Below are 27,355 nucleotides of genomic sequence, written 5' to 3'. Positions count from 1 at the left end.
AACTAGGGATGAGGTAATAGAATCTCTTAGTCTTAAGTCAGATAAACCTCAACAATGACTTATTACTCATAAATTCTTTGTGAAAATATCTTCAATTTGGTTGATTAGGATTAACAAGATCTTAACTAGTAAAATCAAAATGAAAACAATTATATTAAAAAATGTGAGCAGTTAAATAAAAAAACCTTCAATTATCTATTCTCGGGCTCTCAGTGGATAAAAGATTAATAAATCTATAGCTAATCCATTAAATTGAAATGATCAAATGACCATGAGGTGGTTATGGTCACATCTCCACTAGATTTTTCAATAGAAAAAGGTTGGCAAAACCTAGTTGGAGATAATTTGTCATCCATTTTCTCCACAACCTTGCAAGGTTATGTGTTTTTAGTATTTTAGAGAATCTCTAATGGGTTGCTCAAGCTATTTTAACAAATAAGCAGGAATACTAATTGAAAAGTTAGAAAATATAACTTCTATAAAAGTTGAAAGCAAAATCAATTTTAATTTATGGGAGAAATTTGATTTTTATTTTATTTTTTTATAAGTACTTACTGAAAATTTTATCCAACCATTACTACAAAAAAACGTTTGAAAGACAATTATTTAACACTTTTCATGACACTTTTGAACTATCTTTGAAACTACCATTGTAAAAAGTGTTAACTTTTCACAACGATTTTTAAATCACCTTAGAAGGTCAGTTTTTACATCATTTTTTTTTAAGAAATCATCTTAAAATCTTTGACTTTTTGTTTAAATAATATTGAAACAAAAACCATTTTAGAATGTCTACTTTTTAAGATGTTTTTTTATTTCAAAATTACATAAAAGACCTTATAAGCACTTATGAAATAAACATGTTTATTTAATAAAAATTTCTTTTTTTATGCATGCATCATATGCCCATTTTTTAATTAAAAAAGACGCTAAAATATGAATAATAGATAAATGAAAATCAAATGAGAAAAGTATTACGATGACTAGCCAAAGGCCCGCCACTTAACTAGTTGAGAAACATAAAGCAGTATAAACAAGCAGAAAAAGACCAAAACAGATAGAAAAATAGAAATGCCTATCCTCTCACAATATTTCCAAATTTAAATAGAAACGGAACTATGAGAAGATAGAATATATACTAAAGTTGTCTTACTTTAGAAGTAACCTCAAGATGACACCACACCTATTCATCATGTTCTCTCAAAAACTAGGACAATTGATATCTCGTAATGGTTGAACGGATTCCCATAACACTGTTGTCAAGTTGTTGAACGAAGTTATGTCGAAACCCAATCAATAGCTCAATGAAAGCACCACGACAAGAATAACAGAGGTCTAAGAGCAAGGCTTGAGTGCAACCGGACTCGAAAAATTAGCTTTTGGATTCAATACAAAGACGGTTTAAACTTCTTCTCCAATCTATGATGGTTTTCACCAAAATCATCGTTATATTGAATGGTTTTACGATGATTTTACCTAAAATCATCGTTAATGCGTCCACTTATTTATGAAAATGTCACCGACAAATTTTCTACATCGATTTTGGTACAACCACCGTTGTTCCGACGTTGTAAAAAACCTTTTGTGTCATAGTGAAACATAGTTGCATATTAGCAACAACGGTTTAAAAAAATGTGATGATTAGGGCACATTAAAATTTATTTCAGCACTAGGAAAAATGATTGTTTAAATTGGGTAAATAATATACAAAAAAAAAAAAGTAATATATCATGGTAGGGATCACATAATAATCATGAAGTTATAAAACTCCAACGAGATGCACTACTGGAGATGTTCTTTATATCCAATTCATTACTATATTCAGTTTGAGTCATAATGCTGCAAAGTGCTCTTAGTGCCATGGTTTTCAGAAGTTACAAAAGTTGGAAAGTTGAACAGATTGACTCCATATTTTACCCTTTTCATTGAAGCTTTTCCACAAAGAAAATTCCATCATCTATAAGGGAATATCAACAAAGAATAGTGCAATGTTAGACATTTTGTCACATAAAACTATTCACTAATCAACAGAATGGTAAAATCTGCTATCTTTGGTGCTAAGAGAAAATAAGGAACAACTGGTGCTACCAGGTCAAGTTCTATTTTCATATCTTGGAAGGAGTAATGGAAGCTTCCAAAGAACGTTTAAGGTAAAACCATAAGTTAAATGATGATACAAACGGAATATATACATGTAGGGCCACTCCAAGTAACATTGTTTTGAACTGTCCTTTTCTTTTGGGTTTTGTTTATTGGGAACACCATCAAACAAATAGTGAATAAGCATTATCTGCAGTTTTTTATAGTGAACAAAACATATTCGATAATTACACCTTTGGAATTTGGATACTTGAAGAGAAAGAGAGGGACTCAAAGGACTAACACTCAAAGCAAAGATGGCATCTTCCATTTGGAATCCACTACACTATCCTTTTCTGCTTTCTTCTTTTTCTTTACCTATAAATTTCAAGGTGCTTCTCTTGTCTTCAAAATTTGCATATATAGAAATTACTTACTAGTTACTTCTGACCCTTTGGTTGTCCCAAAACTAGTTTATTTGATTGTCACAAGCCAAGCACCTGGAAATTGGGGAGTAAGTTTCTTTTGCTTGTCATACATATTCCTTTCTCTTCTTGTTTAATCTACTTCATATCTTGTTGGGCATTGAAGAACATTTGGAGTTTGTGACTTATCAGAATATCATATGACAAATGGTTTGAAAGATTTTACGAATTGAGAATTTCTGGTGAACATCGTATATTCATATAGATGTTGATTTATAGAAAATAATAATAATTCATTTATGTGACTTCTCCATTGCCTAGCCGTAGATTTGATTTGTTCTGGTTGAGAAGAATAGTGTTGTGTGGTTCACGTAGCCAACGTCATCTTGTGGGATTGTACATGATGATCTGATGTTTATCAAGTGAAAAATATCAAAGACCCTATTGTTAGATTAGTATTATACAGTTTTCAAATTGAAATTATTCATTTTGATCCTTGATCATTACTGGAATTTGCTTAATTTAAGAGTAAAACAATATATTTTGCGTGGCTGGTGGAAAATTAACACATGATTAATTCCTTTTTTATGTTTCCTTGTCCCTCATTACAAGGAATGCTAATCTTAATCTTACCTTTTGCTTTCTTCTGAAGTCTTTTGCCCAACAAAACGGGAGCAATAATGTCATGTATTGGTATCTCAAGCAAGAAAATGTGCTTGGATGACAAGCTTGAAAGGAAAATAGCTGAAATGAGAAGATATAAATTTGGACAAAGCAAATTGAAATCAGTTGATAGTGTAGTTATGCTGTTCCCTATGTTCAAGGAGAGACTGAAAACATTAAGAGGAATGTTTGAACAGTATGGTAAGTTTAAAAAACAACCCAATCATTCTTATCTTTATAAAACACAGCTCTTAATTTTTGATAGAAAGGTAAAATCCTTTATGTTGTATCTTTCACAGATGAGGATTCTAACGGATCTATAGAACCCAACGAACTAAAAAAGTTCTTAGAACATCTTGAACTTCATCTTAAAGAGCAAGAGATTGAGCATCTTTTTCAGTACTGTGATCTTGATGGAAGCAAGGGCATACAGTTCAATGAGTTTATAGTTCTTCTATGCCTCATCCATCTCCTAGCAGAACCTTCATCCTCTGATATTGTACTCATCAGAAACTTAATGTTATGCTTTCTTGATCTTGAAATTGATATATCTGCTTAAAGTCTGTAATCACTATAATGATTATATTTCTTTTCTCAGTCATCCAAAGCTGAGTTAGCACAGGTTGGAGAAATTTTTAATACCATAGTTGAGGTCTTTGTATTTTTTGATCAAAATGGTGATGGAAAGCTTAACCAAAAGGACATGGTCAGGACACTGAATGAGACTAATCCAAGGGAAAGGTCACCGGCGCGTATCTCTAAACACCGATTTCGTACTACTTACCTCACTTCAATGCTTCTTCTATAGCAAGATCTGTTGTTTCATCTTTCATTTCTCCATCCTCATCTGTATGTTACCTTTTTGACTTTCCTTTCTGATTGTGTTCATTGCAGAAGAAATGGACTGGGACAAGAATGGACAGGTCACGTTCAGAGAGTTCCTCTTTGGTTTCATTAATTGGGTTGGAATTGGTGATGATGAATAGATACATGAGAAGAAGTTATACTACAGAGAGGAGTGCCTGAAGTTAGATTGTGTTGAATGTGTGTGAGCTTGAGTTTTCTCATTTTTTAAGTTTGTGTTTGAGAAGTTTATACACTTGTGGAATTGAAAATTAAGTATGAAAAGAAAAACATAATCTTTGCCATGCTTCAGCAGAAAGATACATTGATATATATACACTTGTGGAATTGATTTTTTTTTTTAAAAAAAATGAGTACGAATTGAAAAACATAATTTTTGCCATGCTTCAGCAGAAAGATACACTGATACATTAAGCTTCTTTTATATACAACCTAGTATAGATAACAAGCAGACAAAATAGATAAAACAGAGAAACAGAAAGAAGATAGAGCTTTCTCTATTTTACAAAAATTTCAGTTCACATTAGGTAACTTCAATGTCTTTTACAACTTCTTACTGTATTCCTAGAGCTTGAATTCTCTTAATCATTGACAAAGAACAATCATTTCTTTCCCTCCATTCTTCTCTGCTCTCCTTGTTATTCTGGATAAGTAATTTGTCATTGCCATCAAGGATGCTTACAATTTGTCTCATGCTTGGTCTTAACTGCGGGTTACATCTGGTGCAAGCTATTCCTAACCTTACCAATCTCATCAATTCTTGGTCATTGTACTCTCCATTGAGTCTTATATCAGCTAATTCCTTCAATGGCCTTTTTCTCATCTCAAATTCATGAACCTTCTTAACCAAAAGCACCTCTGGCTGCCTGAAATCCACTGCCATCTGTCCGCTAACAACTTCAAGCACCACCACACCAAAACTATAAACATCAGCCTCAGTGGTTGCTTCACCTGATTCAACATATTCCGGTGCCATGTAGCCAAATATCCCACGAACCGACTTTTTAGTATCAATGACTACATGATGACCATTCTCATTCCTTGACAAAAATTCGGCTAGAGCAAAAGAGGTGAGTCTTGGATTCATATCTGGTTCAAGAATGACAGCTGAAGAGGTAATGTTTCTGTGGATCACTTGTTCATCCCATTCCTCATGTAGATAGAGAACTGCAGAGGCCAGTGCTTTCACTATGTTATACCTGTGGTGCCATTGGAGGACAGAACTCCCCCTTCTACTTCCATTGCTATGATGCTGAAGCCGTTGGCTGAGAATTCTACTTGCTGAGTAATCATATAAGACAAGCATCTCTCCTTGCTCGGTGCACCATCCTCGAAGCTGAACCAAATTCCTATGGCGAAGCCTTCCAAGATTCCGAAGTTCGTTGGAGAATCTATCACGCAATGCAGGACACGTTTTCAGCCCAAGGCGTTTCACCAAAACATGGCACTTGTCATCAAGGATGCCATGGTAAGCAGTTCCAAAGTCTAGCTCAGCCACCCTTCTCGAATCAGAAAAGTTATCTGTAGCAGAAACAATCTCCTTGAATGATATTTCCCTTGGAGTTTCAACCACAGGAAATGGTTGCTGGTGGTGGCTCATGCTCTTAGAAGAGATGATTTCACTGTTTTTGTACTCAGCAGTGACATACACAGTTTCACCTGCAGCTGTGACATAGTTTGATGAAGTATGGTTGGTGATTATGCTGCTAGCATTATCTGTGGTGGAGGAGCTAGTGACACTTGTGCTGCTAGGACTATTATTAGTATTAGAAGGAGAAGACAGAGAGATGTATAAAGGGTGGGAGAGGAAAGAAGGGAGTGATGGTAATTTGAAAGAAATGTCAGAAAGTGCTTCCACTACCCATTTCATGCTTGGCCTCAATTGAGGGTCATGGAGTGTGCATAGGAGGCCTATGTGAATGAAATGCTGCATCTCTGAAAGCTTGTATGATCCATCCAGTAACCGAGAATCAGCCGCTTCCAGAAGCTTCCCTTCATCAGAAAGCCTTCTAATCCAATCAAGCAAAATGATTTGTTCATCAGGGTGTGTTAGGTCAATTGCTCTCCTTCCAGACACCACCTCTAGCACAACAATCCCAAAGCTAAAGACATCAGATTTGGAAGTAGCATTGCTTGGTTTCTGCAAGCTTTCAGGTGGAAGATACCCAATTGTGCCACCAATTCTTGATGTTTCTCCCAACCTGAAGTGGCCACTTTTGGTTGCGATTGTTTTCCTATTGTTATACTTGTACTCATACTCAAGCTCATGTTCTAGCCACCTTGCCATGCCAAAATCGCCCAACCGAGCATTGTAATGCGAATCAAGCATCACATTGCTGGTCTTAACATCCCTATGAATGATTTGAGTCTCTAGCTGCTCATGGAGATAGTACAATGCTGCTGCCAAACCTTTCAAAATCTTCCCTCTTTGTCCCCATTGAAGAGGCTCAGCCTTCGAATTCTCATGCCTTCGAAATAGTACGCGGTCGAGGCTTCGGTTAGGCATGTAGTCATAAACAAGATGCAACTGATCCTCATTCACACACCAACCCCTCAGCCTCACAAGATTCTTGTGGCGAAGATCTGCCACAGCTGTTAACTCAGCAGCAAAACTCTTCTCAAACTGCTTCCCTTTCTCTGCTAAACAGCACTTCACAGCAACCTCAGTTCCATCACTTGGCAAAACAGCCTTGTATACTCTTCCAAACCCTCCACTCCCTAGAACTTGGTCTTCACTGAAACCATTGGACCCTATGAACAACTCAGCATAGCTGAAAATTCTGGGGTTGTCCCTGCCAATGTTGACAGAAACTTGCACACCATCCATGTCATGAAAAAACACACCAGAGTTGTTCTTCTCTTTGTGTTCTCCATGTTGGCAAATTCTCCACCACCTTGAATCATATAACTTGGTAAAAGAATCACGAAGCAAATCAAGAACTTGTCCACCACAAGCCCTATGAGGCTTCTTGGCCTCAACTTGTTGCTTCTTTGGTGTTTGAAAGGGTTCTTCTTGTAGGACACCCTTTTCAAGTGGCACTACCATTTCACCAGAATTTGGTGGTAAAACTATGCAGAGGCGATTGAAATGCATGGTTGTGGTTTTGGTGAATGGTTTGTGAGAGAAAAAAAAAAGGAGGTATTTGAACATGAATATTTGAAGATATTGAAGAGATCCTTTGGTATTTGATTATGACATTTAATTGTTGTTGTTGGGGTGGGGGATATATTTTTCAACGCGTTTAGTTTGAATATGTTGAATTTTATACTCGAAATTGGAACCTACCTCCAAAGGCCATGTCAATGTTTCTTAGAGATGTTTATTTATTTTATATTCGAAATCTTGATTTGTTATTTGATCTTCTAAAAAAAATTCAATAAGTGGTTTCATATCTTGACACTAATGTGAAACAATGAAGTCGGATGTTTTTCGTGACACATCTAGAAGAAAGGAAAAGATAAGACCGATATGCCTTTTAACTTCATTTAAATAGCCGTCAAGTCCCCATATGCATTCTTGACTTTTACTTGTACAGAGAGGTGATTAATTTATACTTATAAGAAGAAAAAAAATGTTTTAATTATTTTTTTTTTCCTATAATGATAGTGTTTTCAAAATATTTTTTATTTTAGAGTTTTATTTTAACTCTTATTTTTATTCTATGCAATTAATATAAAAAGTATTTTAAAAAATGAATTAACTTTTTTTATTGAAACTATTAAAATTAAACAAAGTTAACTAATTTTTATGATGGTGTGATTTATTTATTTATTTTTATTTTATATTTCAGTTCAGAACGAATAAGATTTAATTTTTTTACAAAAGATTTAGTTATGAGTTTATCAATTGAGAAAAAACAAATATACACTAATAATATAAATTTTTTTCGATGTTATCCAATCACAAACTATCCTAATAATTTTATTGACTTTTATGATAAATAATTTAAAAATCATATTAACAATTTACACCGTCAAACAATTAAACTCTTTTCAATTTATCTATATTTATACTACCATATATAAATGAGATTTCTTATATTGATGTTCAATTTGTGTTCTTTTTTATCACTATTAACTCAAATTTTATATAATCCTAATCCAAAGTTATGGAGTCTTTTTTATCATTACTTTTCTTAAAAAATTAATTGACACGATATGATTGAATCACGCTATAAATACAAGTCCATTAAATGAATAAAAAAAATCATTTTCAACTAAAGTGTGTAAGTTAAGTAACGTGCAAAAGCATTTTTTTTATAAAAGAAATCTCTGTTTCAGCACAAGTATCGGGCATGGAGACAAAAGTTGTGCATTATTAATAGTATCAATTTCATGAAAACAGACAAAATTGTGCAACTATTAGGTTGAATTTAGGTGAACTCTGCTAATCAGTGAAAAAACATTCCTCAAAGAATGGGCCAAAAACACAACAGAACTACATCAACCCGTATTAGAAAATGGGAAAGATACTAGCTGAACTTCGAGTTTAGCTAGTTCATGTGAAATTCATTTGATAAGAATGTGATGTGATTTCATTTGATAAAGAACCATTACCCGCTAAGTGTATTGCTAACAGCTCAGCAAACCATGCATAAAGAAAATGAAACCATTTTGAATTCACATAATAGCTCCATTATCAATTAAATATGAACATGTTTAAGTCCAATTGGTTGTCCCAATAGCGACTGAGGCAACGATGAAATCGAAATCAAATAAAAAACCTCATCCACATATCCTTATCCTCAACTTATTGGTATTTTCCCCACAAAGGTATTAGGTAGGGATATAACTTTTCCCCTTGCCTCGCCACATTTAGGGAGAAACTGGCGCAACTCACAAATGAGGTATATGAAAGCAAAAGGAAACCCATGAGAGCATGAAGAAATGGGTTTTGAATTAGATAAAATTGAGATGTGATACATACACAATAATTTATATGATAATATTATTTTTTGTATTTATCTTCGTCATTATAATATGTAAGATTATTTAGAAATATTTTTAGAAGAAGAAAATAAGAAGACAAAAATAAAATAAGTTTTATTTATAAACTAAAATTAACTTATGCATAAACTAATGTGTAAAAGTTAAGCTTTTTTATATAATTTTTAAAAAAATTCACAAGTTTTTTTAAAGTTAGGGACAAAATACGTCGAATTAATTTGTTAGTCATAAAATACAATTAAGCCTAAAAAGTAAATGAGTCTTAAAATATTGTAAAAATTAAAAAGAAGTATTATCTTTGAGTTCTAAGATTGAATTTGTTTGGTAATCAAGATATAATAGAATAAAATAACTATTATATCTTAAGGTGCAACAATAGGATATGATTTTGTTATCTATTATTTTTACTTGTTGTTATAGTAAAATACTATTTCATAATTGAGGGTGAGACATGTTTAGAAAATAAGATAAATAAAAAAAGTAAGATAAAGTAGTTATTTTTTCTTTTTGCTCTTACCACTTTCATCATTGACATCATCTCATCATATTATTGACATAATTATATTATTATTGACATTGTCATCACTTTCTTCATGTTGTTATTGTTGTTGTCACCACAATTACTATTATCACTATTATTATAATTTTTATCATTATCATTATTATCACTACAGTTATCACTATCACCATCATCATTTCATATTGTTATGACCACCAAAAAGACTTTTAGGATTTATGGTTTAAGCCTTTAAGGTTGCAGGATTGAATTTTACATAGGACAGATAAAGGACGTAGTCAAAATGCTCGTCTAACTGCCCGTAAATGTAGAGACAGGGGTAGACAATTGCAACAATTATACGAGGATGGATTCATTATTTTCTTAAGTATACCGATGTCAAATTTTGAATTTGAATTATATGAACTTCACACAATTTCTAACTCAACAATCGACACATTTTAATACATCATTGACTTTAGGTGTTTTTTAGTAATAGACTAATAGTAATGCGCGAATGTTTTTTTTTTAATTATAAAAGGAAATTCCATTTTAACCGCAGGTACCGGGCATAGAGACAGAAACTTATATATGCTCATTCATTGATATCGATAGAGTCTTACTACTGACAGCATTGTATTAAAGACAAAAGCTTAAATACAGCAATGAATTAACTGTTACGTTGAATTTAGTAGGCCATGCAGCTCCGGGAATCAGTAAAACCCCACGCACATGTCAACGGAATTTGAAAATTGGATCAACAAAATACCCTAAAAAGTAAATGCACTATAGATGGTGTAATGCAACTAATTTGATAAGAGTCACAAATCACAATCAGAGTACAAGCTCAGGACAATCATATGCATGCAGAAGGAAAATGAATATTCAATCCATGTATCCAGGTCCAAATTCAAATTTTTGTCACAAATTGTAGCGCGGGCTCTAAATATTCGAATCAAATAACCCAATGAACAGTTGAGTACTAATATTCATTCATTCCATTTTGAGTTGGATGGGAATAGAAAAAGGAAAGAGATAGAGAGGAAAAAAATGATAAGAGAGAAATTGATAAAAATAATCGGCGATGTAACACCTTTGGCATTTTTTTATGGTTTCAAAACCACCAAAAATGATAAATTATGAAAAAAGTTTGATAGGTCTTAATCTCTAAAGAATTTTGTTTATGTTTTTAGGATATCTACCATTAACATAGACAATTAAATTTATTAATTAATAAAATAGAGAAAGGATCAAATTACTCATCATTTTCATTATTCATTTTCTTGAATTCTAATGGTTAAAGTTAGTTACTTATTTCAATGTACTATTAGATTTTAAGAAAATAAATGGGAATGATAAAAAGTAACTCTCTTATAATTACTTTTGAGTTATTTAATCTCTCCTTTATATATGTAATGCTAGCCTCGATTTTTTTAGCATTATATCACATTTTGAATTCAAACACTTTAGTTGAAGTTATGGAAATGCATTATGTTGTGGACATGACACATGTGGCAATTTAAAGATAACCTATGTCGATTATCTTGGCCAACAAGAAGTACTATTATTGAAGTTAGTGATTTAAATTAAAATCTTGCTTAAATGACCAATAGAGAATTTAAGGTATAAATGATTTGAGTTACTTTTCACATCATATGTGATATTAACTAGGTATTAATGTCATTGGACCAATAAAAAATCATATTTAATTAAAGTTGATGGGCTTTCTTAAGTTTCATGTTGCATTGAACTTGGTGTTCTAAGTTGCTTTTGTGTATCATGTACCTCCTATTTTTAAAAAAAAATCTCAATCAATCCCTTCGATCTTCTTCCCATTTTTCCTCTTCTTTCTCCCACAGCATTTGCACACCCTTTCATTCATTCTTCTCTTCTTCCACCCTTTCATTGATTCTTCTCTTCTTCTAGTAGCGCACCTTGCTTTCCAGTTCTTTTCTTCTTCTCCAACTCATGTCCTCTTCCCGCAACAATCAAAGGTTCCGGCATAGAAGTCCCTCTCCTCCTCCAACTCTTCACACCAGCTACGTTTCAACGCTTCTCATTCACGTTGTGGACATGTTTTTGGAACAAGCTTTCCGGAACGACTATTCTGGAAAATCATTTTTCTAGAACACATTTTCCAAAAGCAAAACTATTCTGAAAACCTATTCTGGAGTGCACTTGTTACTTACGAAATGGACGACCATTCCAGAAAATAGTTAAACAACTTCCAAAATAGATGTTTCAAAATAGAAGTTCTAGAATAGTTATTCTAGAACATCTGTTTCTGAAATAAGTGTTTTGAAACACGTATTTCGAGCACTTGTAGACCTTCCCTACTAAAACCCAACCCCCCATCAATCTACCACCAAAACCAGAACCCAACCCCCACTCCATGGCAAAAGAGACAAAAAGGAAAGTACTCACCTTCAATGGCGATAAGCAGGTTCCAGTTAGATGGGAGGTGTTGTCACCGTGGGAAAGGAAGTGTTAGGGTTAGGGGTGCTATTCATTAATGGTAATTTAGTATTTTCAAACGTGGTTGGGAGGTATAGGATATAGGTATGGGGTGTAGGATTCAACTCTCCTTTATCGGGGGTCTTGTGTTGCACCTTTTCTCATCAAAAGTCATTGGATTTGACATACCCAATTTTTTTTTTCTATGGGCCACTAACATCTCATAAATAATTAGTTATTTGAAAGGATATATATATATATATAATTATATTGATACCTAAATAATTAAATAATAAATTTTAAGCTAGTTAAAATTAATTTTGTGAAAAATTGTGTATTATTGTAAAAGAATAATACAAATTTATAGTAAAAATTAATAATACACATTATGTGAAACTAATGATTAATTAGTTATTAAGTTTGACAATCTAAATTAATATAAGAATTAAAATTGATAAAATTTTCTTTAAGGGACTTAAAATGAAAATTGAGATAAATACGAGATTATTTATATAATTTACCTTTTTTAGATAATTTCAAAATCATAAAAAAAATGTCACATCATACAAGTAGTCTACATAACATGTTTTCATGATATGTCTTAGTTAACATTACTTAATATTCAACTCAACTAAAAAGTAAGGATCTAGAGATGAATCAAAAAATATGAAAGACCATGACTAATTAGTAAAAAAAAATAGGAACCAAAAATAGAAACATGTATGAAATGAGGGACCAAGGGTTAATAAAAAAATACTGTTATTAAGTGTTGTTAGAATATTATGTAGGAAATCAATAACTAAACACTTCTATTCAAAACAATGACAATGCTTTAGATAAAGTGATGATATATAAGTAATTTATACATCAAATACTTTATGAACACATTATTTTTATTTTTTTTCTTCATTTATCAGATCATATCATTTATTTATTTATATATAGAGATTTATTAATATACATATAATTATTTTTTTAATGTGAATGTGTTAATAAATTATATTAATATATTTTATAATATTTTAAATTATAATTTATTAAGAATACTCATACTAAAAAAATCAAAGATGTGTACATTAACAAAACCTCACTAATATTTTGTAAGGTACACGTGTGTGAATGCGAATGGTCCCTCCCTAGCTAGCTTATACCTCATGACTGTATGTCAGGTTATATCCACGTACGTATTCTACTATTGTAGGGGGAACCGGGGAAGTTTAATTTCTTTATTTGCGATACACCGATTTCAAAATTTGCTGTTAAGAAAAAAAAAAAAAAAGGAATATGAATCAAATAATAATATTGATAAAAATAAATTGATTTGAAATCTACAAATAAAATAAAATGTGACTAAGATATAATTTGTGGCTAGATACATACAATAAATAATAAAAAACTGAGAAAGGAAAAGATAAAATTTTGAAAATAAAGATAAATTAAAAGGAAGAGTGTTATTTTAAAATTATTGTAATAACACTTAGTAGTCCCTGACTATTTTTAATTGGCAATTAAGATTAAGAAAATTAATTTACGCATGTTGCCTATAATATAAATTAATTGAAAGGGAAAAGAAAAGGAAGATGTTTCTTCAAGCAATCCTCTTTTGGAGTTAGGTGTTAAAGATGTTAGAAATATACTCTAGTATATTTTTTTTAATATTTTCATCTAAGAAAATATATTCTTTTGAATATATTTTATTTTATTGGTTAAATTTCTAAGAAATTATAAAATTTTATGAATTTCATATCTAAATTAATAATTTTTCTAATAATTTTTTATTTTTCAATAAATTTTAACTAATAATAAAGAATGTGTTAGAAGGAGTATATTAAAAAATATTGTCACAATTGTAACACGGTAGCTTTCTTAATGAATGTTTAAGTGATTTTGATTAACTTGTAAGAATAATTAAATTTATTTTATGTTGTTGAAAAATAAAATATAAATCAAATGAATGATCTTTTATATTGTTTGCTAGGGTTAAGTTATGTTGGTCCTTTAAGTTGGGCTTCAGTGAACAAGTGAGTGGCCTGTTATTTTCACCTTCAAAATTGCTATTCTCATCACCCACGTGAATGTTTTCTTTACCAATGTTCAAAAATACCCTTTCTACGAAGGTATCTTTTCATCAAGTGTAAAATGAAATCACACTTTTGTTGCAATGCATGAGATGGAAACAAATATATGCTATAAAATTAGGATTCTGTTGTACAATATACAACTGAATCACACTTTTGTTTCATATATTTATGTCCCCCTTTGAGGATTTTGTTGTACATTATACAATGAAATCATGTTTTTGTTGATTTGTTTCACACACAACCTAAAGTTTTGGTAAAAAATAGCACCTAAATAATAATAATACAACAACCATGACCAAAATGTGCAACAATTAACAGGCTTTGCACTCAACATTAGAGGACTAAAATCAACACACATAACATAAAAATAGAAAGCAATAACAATAATAAATACAAGAGTAATTAACTAAAATTAATTCCTAGTAATATCTACTACATATTGAGATTCTCTAGTTAAATGAAATGGTATTAATTTGAATTCTTGTGTGCATTACAGGTATAGTCTTTGCCATGAACGAGCTTCAATAGTGTAGTATATTCTCCATTGTGGTGCGATAAGAGGCTGAGGGAAATCATTCTTTAAAAAAACTAAATAATGATGAAAAAGAGGATGAGGTTAGTGAACAATTTTACATGTTTTCAACTAAATGTTCATTTTAAGTAGATTATGTATACTTGCATAAAGTGATTTTCGTTAACAAATCCAATACCAATGACACGTTGAGTAATAGATGTTGCTCGACTCCTAAGTGAAAACAAAATCCAACTTCCAACCTAGATAAGTGAACCAATACAACATTATACCGATTAGCAATTCATGTTAGGAATGGTCATTCACTTTTTACTAGGTGCTATTGAGACATTACATACAAAGAGAACCAATACTTCTTTTGTGCAAAAGAGCACAACATAAAGAGAGTGTCATGTTTGAAGGTTCCGCAATTAGATCTCAAGATTTCTCACCCTAACTTAGCAAAGTTGCAATTGTCATATAATTATGATTTCAATTCGGTCCGACATCAATAATTTTAAGGATGAATTGTTGCAACTTATCAAAATTCATCCACATAAGACATCATTTTGTTTCACTTATTGTCATATACAACTTTGCGAACCACACTAGGAGTTCCTAAACAATCTATCACTGTGTTAATTGCACATTTAGTAGATTCCACAAAATTTGGTGCACCTTTTGTTTTTACATTCTCTTGAAAGGGATACATTGAAGTTGCATCAAAAATTGAAGTTCACAAACTTTAGTCTTCATTGTGATTTTTCCACATACGTCAAGTTGTGTAAATTTGTTTAACAATACATCAACCTCATTTGTCAAAGTTAAGTTCTCCCAAAAAACCACCTGTGTCGTTTGCACTAACAATAACATCTTTCAATGCACATGAATGAACATCAAAGATACTGAGCCTAACATAATGCTATATATAGCAAAATGATGTTTTCATTGATGGCCAAAGGTGAGAGAGGGAAAATGAATTAATTTTAAGATTATGGGAGTTACCCAATAGACTCTATTCAATCTCACCTATTCTTAAAAGATAGTTGTTGGATCTAAACTTTTCAAAATTATTAAGATTCAAAAGTGAGAGAAGAAGTTCATATTTAAAAACTGGATACTTGTTAAAATTTTTTCTCAAACAAGTTTTCAAATATTATATATATATATAATATATACAATAGCTAGATATTTTTTTTGCATTTCAATAGATATAAATAATTCAGTGTGTAGAGGATTTTTTTAAAATTATGTGGTTTAAAAAACTCTACATAAGTAAGAAAAATAAAACCCTCCTTAGGCATTGGAAATGTTTAGAGTGTATTTAGCAAGACATTTAAGTTAGTTTTTAATTTTTTTACTAGTTTAAAAACTTGTTTGACTGTTTGATAATCAAAGCTTTTTATACTAGTTTCTGGCTAGAGTTGTCAAAATGGGCTCAAGCCTGTGGGTCCACCCAGCCCACCACGGGTTTGAGCCTGCCCGAGCCCAAAAATCCACAAAAGGTGCAATTAGGTGAACATCTAAACTCAACCCACCTACGACCTGACCTGAACTTGTGGTGGGCCGGGTTGGCCCACCTAACCTGTGTAAAAAACCTAAGTGACTAATTGTAACCCTAACCCACTAGCCTGTTGGACAAACCCTTCACGCTCTCACTCCAAACCACTATTCTCGCTCTTCAACACAGAACAAACTTTCATTCCCATTCCTAGTCGCTAATATTTTCTCTTAGACCTTCTCGTTGCTTCTCCGTCACCTCTGCCACCACTGCGCCGCCTCAATTTGAGGATTTTGATGTTTCCAATGTCATTTCGCCCAACAATTGCATTTCGGAAATCATCATCACGAACTTTCTCAGCTTCAACAAGGTATCCATTTTTATTTCCCCCTTTTCTCTCATTCAAAGAAAAATTGAATGTGAAATGTTTTTTTCGTTGCATTGAATTGATTAACTGACTAGATAACATTGTTGAACCATATTCTGACCGTAGAGCATGGAAAGAAAATTGCAGATATTGAGAACGAGGTATTATGTTATGGAATCCGCACAATTCGTGGTTATGAGATCTCGAATGTCAATGTGTTGCTTAGTGCTTACTCCCTACATTGTTTGTAGTTTGGTGAAATTGATTTAGATGGTTCTTTGGTTGCTGCAAAAAGTGTTGGTGTCGAAGATATTATGATGTTGAACAATAACTGCCTTTGCTGCATTGTCAATGGTGACCTTGTCAAAATGATTTCTAAATTAGTTGCTAAGAATAAATGATTTTTTTAAAAATGTTTTTTAAATTTTAGGTGGCTTGGTGGGCCAACCCATTTAACCCACAACCCGTGATGCCCAGGACTGGACCATTATTTGCTGGAAAAAGTTATAAGTAAGTTGGATTGGACTGACCCGTTTAAGGGATGAGTCAATGTGGGTTGGATCCAACGGTCAAACCAACCCGTTTTAATTGGTCTACTTTTAATAATCTCTAATATGTTTACTTGAAATAATATTTTTAAAAATATTATTTTCTAAGTTTTAATTTTTTATATTTATTCTCTTTTTGTCCTTAAATATTTATTAGATTTTTTAAAATATTTTTATTTAAGATAAAATTTTATTATTTTTATCAATTTATTCAATTTTAAACTAATTTTTTTAATTAATTTTGTGAAATATAATCTTAATGTTAACGAAAACGGTTGAATTTGGCGCGTAGCTGGTTTCCTTACGACACACCGCACTACCCATTCAACGTTCGGAATGAATTCCAGTAGTCACAACAACGTCAGTGGATCCCACCAACCCCTTCAGTGGACCCCACCAGGGGTTTCAAAATTTCAAATTTTGAAAACGCAATCTTACTTTCGTTAAGACAAGAAAAACGTCTAAAACGGTGCGCACCACGATATATCATCGCATATTCGTATCCCTGTGGTGGTCTTCAGTTCAACTAGTGCGTGACCTTTGTGTGAAAACGAAAGCCACAATACTCTTTTCTCTCTCCCTTCTCTTTCTAGAATCTGCGTTTCCTTTTGTTGCTCTGCTTCGCGTTCGTGTTCTACGTCGTCGTTTTTGAGCTGGTTAAAGGGATTCTATTCTAGGGTTTCACGCAAGAAGAAGAAGAAGAAGATGACGACGACGATGGAGAGCTTGATTGGGCTGGTGAACCGAATCCAGAGGGCTTGCACGGTGCTCGGTGACTATGGCGGCGCTGATAACAACACCTTCTCTTCTCTCTGGGAAGCTCTTCCTTCTGTTGCTGTTGTTGGTGGCCAGGTTCGTCTCAAGTTTCAACCTATCGTTTTTTTTTTCTTTTACATTACATCATTTTTAATTTCAAAGCTCTCGGTTTTTGTGACGGGGAATGGAAATCCGAAATTCAGAAAAAAATGGTGCTTTTTTGCTTTCTGCGTTTGCAATTTTCAAGTAAACTTAAAATTTGGCGTGGTTCTGATTTTTCTTTTTCTTTTGTTGAAATTTGATTTGAGCTTAGAGAGTGTTCAGTTTTGACTTTTGAAGAGTGGTTTTGGCGGTAGCCGGTAGGTATTTTTTTTTGTGTGTTCTGTTTAGTGGCTGTGGTAGATATGAATCCTTGAAATTTGCGGCAGAGAAAGTAGAATCGATTGGATAATTGGAACTTGTAATTGAGTGCTTTTCGTTTTTCTGTTAATAGTGTAATTTTCTCGGTGTAGTTCTAAATTTTCGTCATCATTGTTTTTTTTTAATAGTGAGTAGAACACGAGACAGTTGTTTTCGGGTGCCTTTTTATTTTCATGTTTTAGTTTTCTTTTTTCTTAACGGATGAGTCTGAAGCGTGAATTTTCCTTTTTCTTTTGAAAAAAAATTGTAGAGTTCGAGGAACTGTTCAGTTTATATTTTCAAGTTGATTAGTCTTTTAACAACTGTATTTTGAGTGTGGGTCTGAATTTTAGTTTTTCAAGTTAGCAGCGAGGAATAAAAAAATATCGACTTTTTAGGATTTTTGTTTTTGTTAACGGCATGTGGGTTTGAACTTACTTTCTTCACCTAATGAGTGTAATTCAGTTGGCAACACACCCTGAGTTTTTTGAGGAGGACCTAAGAATGAAGAACTTTAAATGTGATTAAACTCCGAAATGAGTGATTACAGTTATTAATAAAAAAAACTTACTTTTTTTTTATTTCTTTTAAAATTTGAGCAGAGTTCAGGGAAGTCTTCAGTTTTGGAGAGCATTGTTGGTCGTGACTTTTTGCCAAGAGGATCAGGTTTGATCTCTTTTTTCTTATTTTTCCCATTATATAAAGCATAATTTAGCTCATGTTTTCCCCTTGGTGTGAATGAATTACAGGGATTGTGACTAGGCGTCCATTGGTGTTGCAGCTTCATAAACTCGAAAGTGGGTCACAAGAGTATGCCGAGTTTCTTCACCTGCCCAGGAGAAAGTTCACTGACTTTGGTACGATAGGAACCCTCCCTCACTACCCTCCTTACATATATATAGTAACAGTGTGATTTTCAATAATCGGAGGATGGCTTTTGTTTTCTGGTTGCTCAAAAAGAATTTTAATGCTTGTTAGCATCTTTTGTGCTTGTTGTTTGATAATTGCAAGTTCACTAATGTGCCCTCTGCCACCTGATTTTTTTATTTAAAATTTCCCATTATATGTCTGGTACATTTCTCTCATTTTTCTTGATAACATTAGAGCTGTCCTCTTGTGTCCTCATGGTTACAAAGAATTTCAACATGTTCCACAATTTTTTTTTTTGGATTCAAATCAATATTGTTTTTTAACAGAATCCTTCGGTCAAGTGTCAACAATTGTGTTTGGCTAGCAATTTATCATATGATAATTGCGGCAAATTGTGACACTTTCCACTTAGTTTACTGGGTATAGGATTTTGTATACAGTGGATTTTTTTTTTTCTTTAGTGTTATGTAGCATAATGTATAAAATATGTTAATTCATTTTTAAAACAATTTTTTTCTGTTGCAGCTTTGGTCCGCCAAGAAATTCAGGATGAAACTGATAGAGTAACAGGGAAGACAAAACAAATATCTCCTATTCCAATTCATCTTAGCATCTATTCGCCAAACGGTGTGCTTCTATTATCATTGTCTCTTGCTTTATCCAAGATCTTTTAAAAATTAAAACTAATCATATAAAATAGATTTGACCTCATTTAGATTATATTGATTTTGTTTTAATATCTAATACTGTGATAGATTCAACTGTATTTTGATTTTTGAGAGGGAAAACAAGAATTGAATGAAGTAATTTAGGACTTGAGAAAATCTTATTTAGGAGAAGGAGGGAGTTGCATTCAATTAGAATTTTAAAAGAGTATTTTGGCATAAAAAATCTTGCATATTTTAAAAGATTACTTAGGATTAGGAATGACTTATAACATTTTTTAGGGGAGTGTGGAGCAAGCTATTAGCTGTGTTAACACAGCACAGTTACAACAGAAATATAACTAACTTAACTAACTGAGAGAGAAAGGGATTGCCTGTTACAGAGATTAGAATGATTATTATACAACCATAGTAAAACAGAACACTGATATTGCAGACACATGAGAGACAGCCAAAGAGTGAGCTAAAACGGTAAAACCTTTTCACAAACAAAAGAGGTATCCGATTCCATATGTTTACTCTTCCAAGATAAGTTTACCATTGACTAGAACTAGTGATATGAATTGCTGGTGTAGCATCCAAGATAAGTTTACCATTGACATGAACTAGTGGCATGAATTTGTGATTTGTGACGTTGAGTTGTGCCCTAAGCCCAAATTCTAAGAACTCTTTTTAATAAGGGTTGATTATCGTATTTAATGGGCTTGGACTAGTACTTGTAGGCTATGAAACTATTTATATATGAATGGTAGTGTTACTGTATTAGGTTTGTGTATTGTATCATATTATGTATAGTCAACTCTTAGAAAAAGGATTATGGGCTTAAACTTCTTTTCTTCTTCCTTACTCCTAAAATAAATTTATTTTACTATTAACACATCCCAACCATTTTGACAAGCATGGTTATTTTGAACAGTTGTCATACGCAATATAATTCCTTTATTTTCTGACTAAATTTAATGCCTCTTCCCTTTTGTCTTTTGAGCAGTTGTCAACCTAACTTTGATTGATTTACCGGGTCTGACTAAAGTGGCTATAGGTATACTTTGTATATAATTGCTAATTTTTAATTATAAATCAATTGTTTAGATCAAATGATAATCTTTATCTTTAAATTGACAATTGTGTCCATCTTTTTCAGAGGGACAACCTGAGAATATTGTTCAGGAAATTGAAACTATGGTTCGTTCTTATGTTGAAAAGGTAAAAAATGCTTTCCTCTTACAACACTTTCTTTGGATTCAAGCATCTTTTATTGTTACTTGTTAGATATGCCGATGGGTCCTTTTAAGTACATGTGCAACTGCTCCTTGAGCTTGGAAGCTTTCTCTGATCTTGGGATGGGGCAGCCACACCTGTCCTTTAAATTTATATAATATCCCAATTTTTCCTGTATTTGCTAATAATTATTTGAATTACAAATCAAGTGAAAATGATATAAATAATAAAAAAATCTAAATAAGGGATTATTTGCTACTTGCATGGCATACAGCTGAGATCAGTATTTTCTTGAATCAATTGCTTTATGCTTTATGTTCAACAGCCTAATTGCATCATACTAGCAATATCTCCAGCCAATCAAGACATAGCAACTTCTGATGCTATTAAACTTGCCAAGGAAGTTGACCCCACAGGTACCTTTTGTTTGCTACTTGGAATTGCCAATTATTACCCTTGTTTGTGTCATAATTTTGTACTAAAGTTTATGTCTGTAATTTGGCTAGGTGAAAGGACATTTGGGGTGTTGACAAAGCTAGATTTGATGGACAAAGGAACCAATGCTTTGGATGTAATCTTCCTTACTTTCTTAATTGATGCATGTACCTTTAATGTAAATGTTTGAAGTGTGCCTGTAAAATTATACTGCTTTATCCTCTTTCTCGCTTTTATTCCCTCAAGGTCCTTGAAGGAAGGTCTTATCGCCTGCAACATCCTTGGGTTGGTATAGTAAATCGATCCCAAGCGGACATCAATAGAAATGTTGATATGATTGTTGCTAGACGTAAGGAGCGTGAGTATTTTGCAACCAGTTCTGATTATGGGCACTTGGCCAATAAGATGGGTTCAGAATACCTTGCAAAACTTCTCTCACAGGTTTGCTTTCGGAAGATATTTTTTGCTGACCTTTTACTGAGATAAATTGTATTTTTAATCCCGTGAGCTTATTTTGCAGCATTTGGAGTCAGTAATCAGGGCAAGGATACCTAGTATAACATCTTTAATAAACAAAAGTATCGAAGAACTTGAATCGGAGATGGATCATCTTGGGAGACCTATTGCTCTTGATGCTGGGGTGAGTGGTTTGTACTTTGGACTTGTGAATCTGTGATGATTTCTTTAAAGAGTAAAATTCTTTCTATGATGCCCTTCTGAGTATTTGTTGAATGTTGATTTCTTATTCAGGCTCAATTATACACCATCCTAGAACTTTGCCGAGCATTTGAACGGATATTCAAGGAACATTTAGATGGAGGGTAAATATCTTCTCTTGTGTTCCATTTTTAAGCTATGTTTGAATGCAATGTAAAGGAGGGGGATGGGAGGGGAAAGGTGATGGACAATGAACATCTTTGGTTGGAAGGCTTTTAGGGAGGGCGATGGAACTGGATGCATTTCCCTTTATCCCCTGAGTGCAAGCTAAGCAGAATGAAGAAATAAAAATTCTTTACTTAAAATTGAACTAGTGAAGATGGTTCTTGTCTTTTTCTTAAAGCTTGTAGATCCTGCCTAGGATTGGATTAGGGATAAACATGTAAAATGTGAAATCATAGCATGGAATAAAGTACCTACCTTAATTAAAAATTCCCTATACATTACAGTAGCCAATTGTGCCAAATAACAGTGCTGTTGCAGTGGAGACTAACATCGCATAGGTCTGTTGCTAGTTCTTGTGCCTTGGTGTCACTATTGATGCATAAATTGCAGTGAAGTTGCAGCCCAAATCATGAGCCGAAAATTAAGATAATTCTGCAGAGATATTCATTTCTTTTATAACTAAATTCCTTTTCAACCCTCACTTGTGCTTTTATTTTTCCTTCACTTAATCTTAGGAAGTCTATTAAATTTTGTCCTCACTTAAATTCATGTTCTTCAACTTCAACCGATCAACCAACTTCTAGGCTTTGTTTGGAATAATAGAATGATGCAAAATGGAACATAATTACCATCCTGTTCAGATATTTTTATGATGGACTAGGGAGGAAAACACTTGTTTCCATCCCATACCCCCAAAATTGGATGGAAAGAAAAAAGAGGGGTGTTGAATGGAATGGAATTTAATCCATCAAGTTTAATTCTATTTCATTCTATTTTTAATAATTCAAACAATGTTCCTCTATCATTCCTTTCCATCAATCTAAACTTATTCTTAGGATTTACAGTAGTCTCTCCTCTGTCTTGCACAAGCTCATTGAACACAGGGGAAGAAGGTTCTAGGAGGATGTGGAGGAGCTGAGTTGACAGGTTGTTAGCACATCTCTATAGGGAGGCAGGGTTGGTGTGATTAAGGGGAGGAGGTTTAATTTGTTTGTTAGGCCTTTTGGCTGGGCAGAGAAAGTATCTTCTCTGAGGAGCTTTTGCTCTAGGTGAGGAGGTGATTTCTCTATTGTATCTGCTCATTGAGCTTGTTTTCAGGGGTCTTTACAGCCAAACGGCCATTCTATACTAATCCCTCAAAAACAACTTCAGATTGTGAGGGGAAGAATGTAAGGTTAATATTGAACCACTGAACTGATGATTATCAATGGTCAGTAGTTTATTGTTCCTAAATGGAGATATTTTTACTCAAAATGTGCTTTTAAGTTTTCATTTTTCAGCATTGATCTATAATCTATATATCATATGGGATTTTGCAGTCTTGCGATAATACACTTGCTTTTTCTGAACTATCTAGTTTCTTGTTTTTGGTTTTTTAGCTGCTTATATTCTAGACAAACTACTATATTTAGTTCCTTGTTAACACTTTTGCTGAATGAAAGCATGCTTTCAGCAATAGGAACCTTTGTGATGTTGTTTGTGTACTGTATAAGCTAAAATGATCATGGCCAAAACATTTTAGATTGATTGTTTGGGTGTCAGTTTGTTATCACTGATGAACTGGTTGATAGGTCTCTTTATTTATATAATAATTTTCTTTTTTATTCATAGGCGTCCAGGAGGAGATAGGATATATAATGTCTTTGACAATCAGCTTCCTGCTGCTTTACGGAAGCTTCCACTTGACCGGCATCTTTCTCTCCAGAATGTAAGAAAAGTGGTGTCAGAGGCTGATGGTTATCAGCCTCACTTGATTGCCCCAGAGCAAGGTTACAGGCGCTTGATTGAGGGAGCTCTCGGTTACTTTAGAGGCCCAGCTGAAGCTTCAGTAGATGCTGTAAGTATTCCAGTTGGTATTATCTGGTTATTAATTTTCATCTAACAGAAAGAATTAAACTGAGTCGGTCTTGATTTTCTGTAGGTTAACTTTGTTTTGAAAGAACTCGTAAGGAAATCAATAGCTGAAACAAAGGTAAATTTAGGAAGTATATTTTGTATTCACCTTGTTCATATATAGTTGGGATAGTTTATAGAGATACACTAATATGTGACTGCAGGAACTGAAGCGCTTCCCAACATTTCAAGCCGAACTAGCTGCAGCAGCAAATGAGGCTTTAGAAAGGTTCCGTGAAGAGAGTAAGAAGACAACTGTTCGGCTTGTAGACATGGAATCTTCATATCTCACTGTGGATTTCTTCCGGAGACTTCCTCAAGAAGTGGAGAAATCTGGAACTCCTGCTGCCACAAATATTGACCGATATGCAGAGGGGCATTTCAGGAGAATTGCATCAAATGTGTCATCCTATATAGGGTTGGTGGCAGACACGCTTAGAAACACAATTCCAAAGGCTGTTGTCTATTGTCAGGTCAGACAAGCAAAACAGTCATTGCTAAACCATTTCTACACCCAAATAGGGAAGAAAGAGGTACATTCTCTCTGCTCTTATTTTCTCTCTTTTTCTCTCTTAAGAAAATACACCTTTTTCCTTAATGGATAGCCATAAAAACTTTAGGAAAATCTAGGTTCCCGTACATTTGGTTTGGTAATCAAGTTGGATCTAAACATCCCTCCACACTCCGCAGCTACCAGCATCCATGCAGGAGCTGTGCACTAGCCCTCTCTGGCTAATCCTGGGCTAACACTACAATGCCAACGTCACCACCTGTGTTGCTCACTTGCAGCCAAGAGACATGATGAAAAACTTAGATAAGAATCTTGGGTAAACCACAGCACAAAAGCTGTTGTAATTGGAGAGCCTGGGGTCTTAGAAACCCTACATTATAATTTCATACTTCCAATGTGGGACTCAAGTCCCATACCTTGCAATTGGATCCTAAGTCCTAACAAATTGTTGCTGTTCTGTAACTTAAGCTAACCCAGATTGACTCTGTCAATCATAAGTATCTAGTATTGAGTTGCCTTTCTAATATTTGATTTATCTTTACATTCACACTTTTTGGTAAAAACTATTTCATACTTGTTAGGGATAGTGAAATACTTTTGGAGACAATTAGTTGCATATAAACATCTTTCTCTACATGGTATGGTCCTAATAGCTTTACCATGGAAAGATAACTCAGTTGCTTCCAAAGTTATATCTAGGGGTAATTTTGTCTAAATTTTATTAAGGCGGATTTCCAACTCCTATGCTTTTAGTGCTTTAATTACAAAAATTATATACAATTGTGTATTTCTTTGAATGTGAAATAGTTTGAGCCAGCCATGAAGAGGACAATTGTCATCTTAATACTTTTTCTGTATGTCATGATAAAATAATCCCCCTTTAGTTTGATGTAACTATTTATATCCAACTCCGCTGCATGCTACATTATTTTGTACTCACTATTTTAATTAATTCGAATATATCATTGATAAGAGTTAACCTACTATAGGGTAAACAGCTATCGCAAATGTTAGATGAAGACCCTGCATTGATGGAGAGGAGACAACAGTGTGCAAAAAGGCTTGAACTATATAAAGCAGCAAGGGATGAAATTGATTCTGTTTCCTGGGTACGATGAGCTTGGATTCTGTTGCCCTCATCTTGATGATAGTGATCGATCATGGGTTGGCTGGACCCTGATGTAATTTACATATTTACTATCATATTTTGTTAATGTTCTTGATTGTAGGATAACATTGGAGTTACGTTGATTGTCTGAATGTATGGTATACTTCCATACAGACCTTGGTGATCCCTTCTTTGGTTGTTACTGTGATATGTAGATAGTAGATTAAATTTGTGTATTTGTGTGTATTCTTTGTGATCTCCTTCTTTGGTTGTCTATTTGTGTTTTCTTTGTAATCTCAGCCTTGAGTCTCAAAACGACTATTTTGGTATTCCAATGTTTATCTTCCTTTTCTTGACACTGAAAAACCAAAAGTGGCCGAGAAGTCGTCAGCCCCAGAGGAAAGTTGACATGAGTTGACGATGAATCATACCCAAATTGAAGATTGATTAAACTTCGGCAAAATAGAGATACGCAGAAGAGACAACAAATTGAGTAAAAAATAACTCATCTAATTACTAAGGCAGGAAGTTTTACAACTGATCTTGTTCAAGTGGCAAGGTTGAAGGTTATACAGAAGATCGTTGAAAAGTTCCAAGGTTTGAAGGAAATTATGGAAAAGTGCCAAAGAAAATTACATGTCGAAGAGGACGCCTAATTAGTTAGCAGATTCCAATGTCTTCTGTACAGGATTTTTTCTTATTATTCTATCTGTAGTTGCACCGTTTTCTAGTTGGTCCTGGTTAATGTATATATTAACTTTTTTAGAGCTATTTTGTTATTGTTTTATTATTATTCTATCTATTATTTATCTTGTTCTGTTATTAATCTTTTCACGTTAATTTCTCGTACCATGTTATGATGGTTGGTTGAATTGGCACTAAAACATCATAACTGTTGACTGTGCTTTCTTTGTTTAAATTTCTCATAAACAAGTTGATTTAATTTTTTTAACTACTGTTACAAAATCATCACAAACAAAATCAAAACGGAAAGTTTAAATTAATAAATTAGGGAATTAAAATTATTCTGAAAATATTTTATAAAAAATGGGAAGTTAAACTTAAATTAGGGAATTAAAATATTCTAAGATATTTTATAAAATAGTAGAGATGCTACATTGCCACATTCCCTCGAGCCTTAGTTTAATAGTTTGGACATCTAGAGCATGAAAATTAGTAAGATTGGATCTTGGTAGTCTGGTAGATGATCCATCAATGACTGGAATAGGATCATAATTAGAAATAAGCAAGGGTATTTCAGTTTTAACCTAAAAGCTAATTCACAGGCTAGAAGATTATCCAAGTCATTTTAAGCATAGGTTTAAAAATTGGAATGGTCCAACCGGAAATTGGTTTCACGATTGTCTATCAACTTAAAAGACCTGTTCATCTCAAAATTGATGAAAATAGGTTGAACCAATCTTAAAATCGATTAAAAAAATAGTGTAGATTATCCGTTTTAACATGTATTTTTTTATTATTTAATTTAAAATATTTTAAAGATAAATAAAAACACATATTTAAGGATTACATACAGTTATACACTATTTTTCAATTATTGTTAATTTAGTTATCAAAGAACATATATATTAATTTTCAATTTTTTATATTTTGATTTCTTATAATTTTTTTTTACTTTAATCATTATATAACTTAAAAATATAAATCTAATTACTATTGAT

The 27,355-nt window shown here is 33.0% G+C and overlaps 3 protein-coding genes across 5 annotated transcripts; 2 read left to right on the top strand and 1 right to left on the bottom strand.

Moving 5' to 3' along the window:
* Positions 1–2,342: 2,342 nt before the first annotated feature.
* Positions 2,343–4,301, top strand: LOC100807795 (probable calcium-binding protein CML22). 3 transcript variants are annotated; one of them, XM_014779474.3, is made up of 5 exons: positions 2,343–2,593; positions 3,157–3,368; positions 3,467–3,666; positions 3,766–3,908; positions 4,062–4,301. In XM_014779474.3, the coding sequence occupies exons 2-5, from the start codon at positions 3,185–3,187 to the stop codon at positions 4,123–4,125; spliced, it is 591 nt and encodes a 196-aa protein (XP_014634960.1). In that variant the 5' UTR covers positions 2,343–2,593; positions 3,157–3,184; the 3' UTR covers positions 4,126–4,301. The 3 variants fall into 3 exon arrangements, with proteins under 3 accessions (XP_014634960.1, XP_003530839.1, XP_014634959.1); XM_003530791.5 differs by having other exon boundaries at positions 3,766–3,940; XM_014779473.3 differs by lacking the exon at positions 2,343–2,593 and adding an exon at positions 2,618–2,746 and having other exon boundaries at positions 3,766–3,940.
* Positions 4,302–4,434: 133 nt separating this feature from the next.
* LOC100796108 (receptor like protein kinase S.2) lies at positions 4,435–7,233 on the bottom strand. The gene has a single exon (XM_003532181.5). It carries the CDS (start codon positions 7,180–7,182, stop codon positions 4,585–4,587), a length of 2,598 nt encoding a protein of 865 aa, XP_003532229.2. The 5' UTR covers positions 7,183–7,233; the 3' UTR covers positions 4,435–4,584.
* A 10,142-nt stretch (positions 7,234–17,375) lies between these two features.
* LOC100794878 (dynamin-related protein 1E) lies at positions 17,376–26,440 on the top strand. Its single transcript, XM_003532178.5, has 15 exons — positions 17,376–17,788; positions 18,694–18,757; positions 18,841–18,948; positions 19,487–19,588; positions 20,615–20,665; positions 20,768–20,829; positions 21,170–21,260; positions 21,351–21,415; positions 21,526–21,720; positions 21,800–21,919; positions 22,030–22,100; positions 23,773–23,998; positions 24,083–24,133; positions 24,219–24,587; positions 25,555–26,440. Exons 1-15 carry the CDS (start codon positions 17,642–17,644, stop codon positions 25,681–25,683), a joined length of 1,851 nt encoding a protein of 616 aa, XP_003532226.2. The 5' UTR covers positions 17,376–17,641; the 3' UTR covers positions 25,684–26,440.
* The last annotated feature ends 915 nt before the right edge of the window (positions 26,441–27,355 follow it).

Source organism: Glycine max, chromosome 8 (assembly GCF_000004515.6).
Source record: "Glycine max cultivar Williams 82 chromosome 8, Glycine_max_v4.0, whole genome shotgun sequence".
In the NCBI taxonomy this organism is placed as follows: Eukaryota; Viridiplantae; Streptophyta; class Magnoliopsida; order Fabales; family Fabaceae; genus Glycine; species Glycine max.
Note: the sequence above shows the minus strand (reverse complement) of the source record. Positions and strands in the feature narration are given on the sequence as shown.

Bases quoted from the DNA above. Each gene is read 5' to 3' on its own strand.
- LOC100796108 (XM_003532181.5), bottom strand. From the start codon at position 7,182: ATGTTCAAATACCTCCTTTTTTTTTTCTCTCACAAACCATTCACCAAA.
- LOC100794878 (XM_003532178.5), top strand. From the start codon at position 17,642: ATGACGACGACGATGGAGAGCTTGATTGGGCTGGTGAACCGAATCCAG. The intron at 18,949-19,486 runs GTACGATAGGAA...TTTCTGTTGCAG, and splicing joins GAGAAAGTTCACTGACTTTG to CTTTGGTCCGCCAAGAAATT. The intron at 21,920-22,029 runs GTGAGTGGTTTG...TTTCTTATTCAG, and splicing joins CTATTGCTCTTGATGCTGGG to GCTCAATTATACACCATCCT.
- LOC100807795 (XM_003530791.5), top strand. From the start codon at position 3,185: ATGTCATGTATTGGTATCTCAAGCAAGAAAATGTGCTTGGATGACAAG. The intron at 3,369-3,466 runs GTAAGTTTAAAA...TATCTTTCACAG, and splicing joins AGGAATGTTTGAACAGTATG to ATGAGGATTCTAACGGATCT. The intron at 3,941-4,061 runs GTACTACTTACC...TGTTCATTGCAG, and splicing joins TATCTCTAAACACCGATTTC to AAGAAATGGACTGGGACAAG.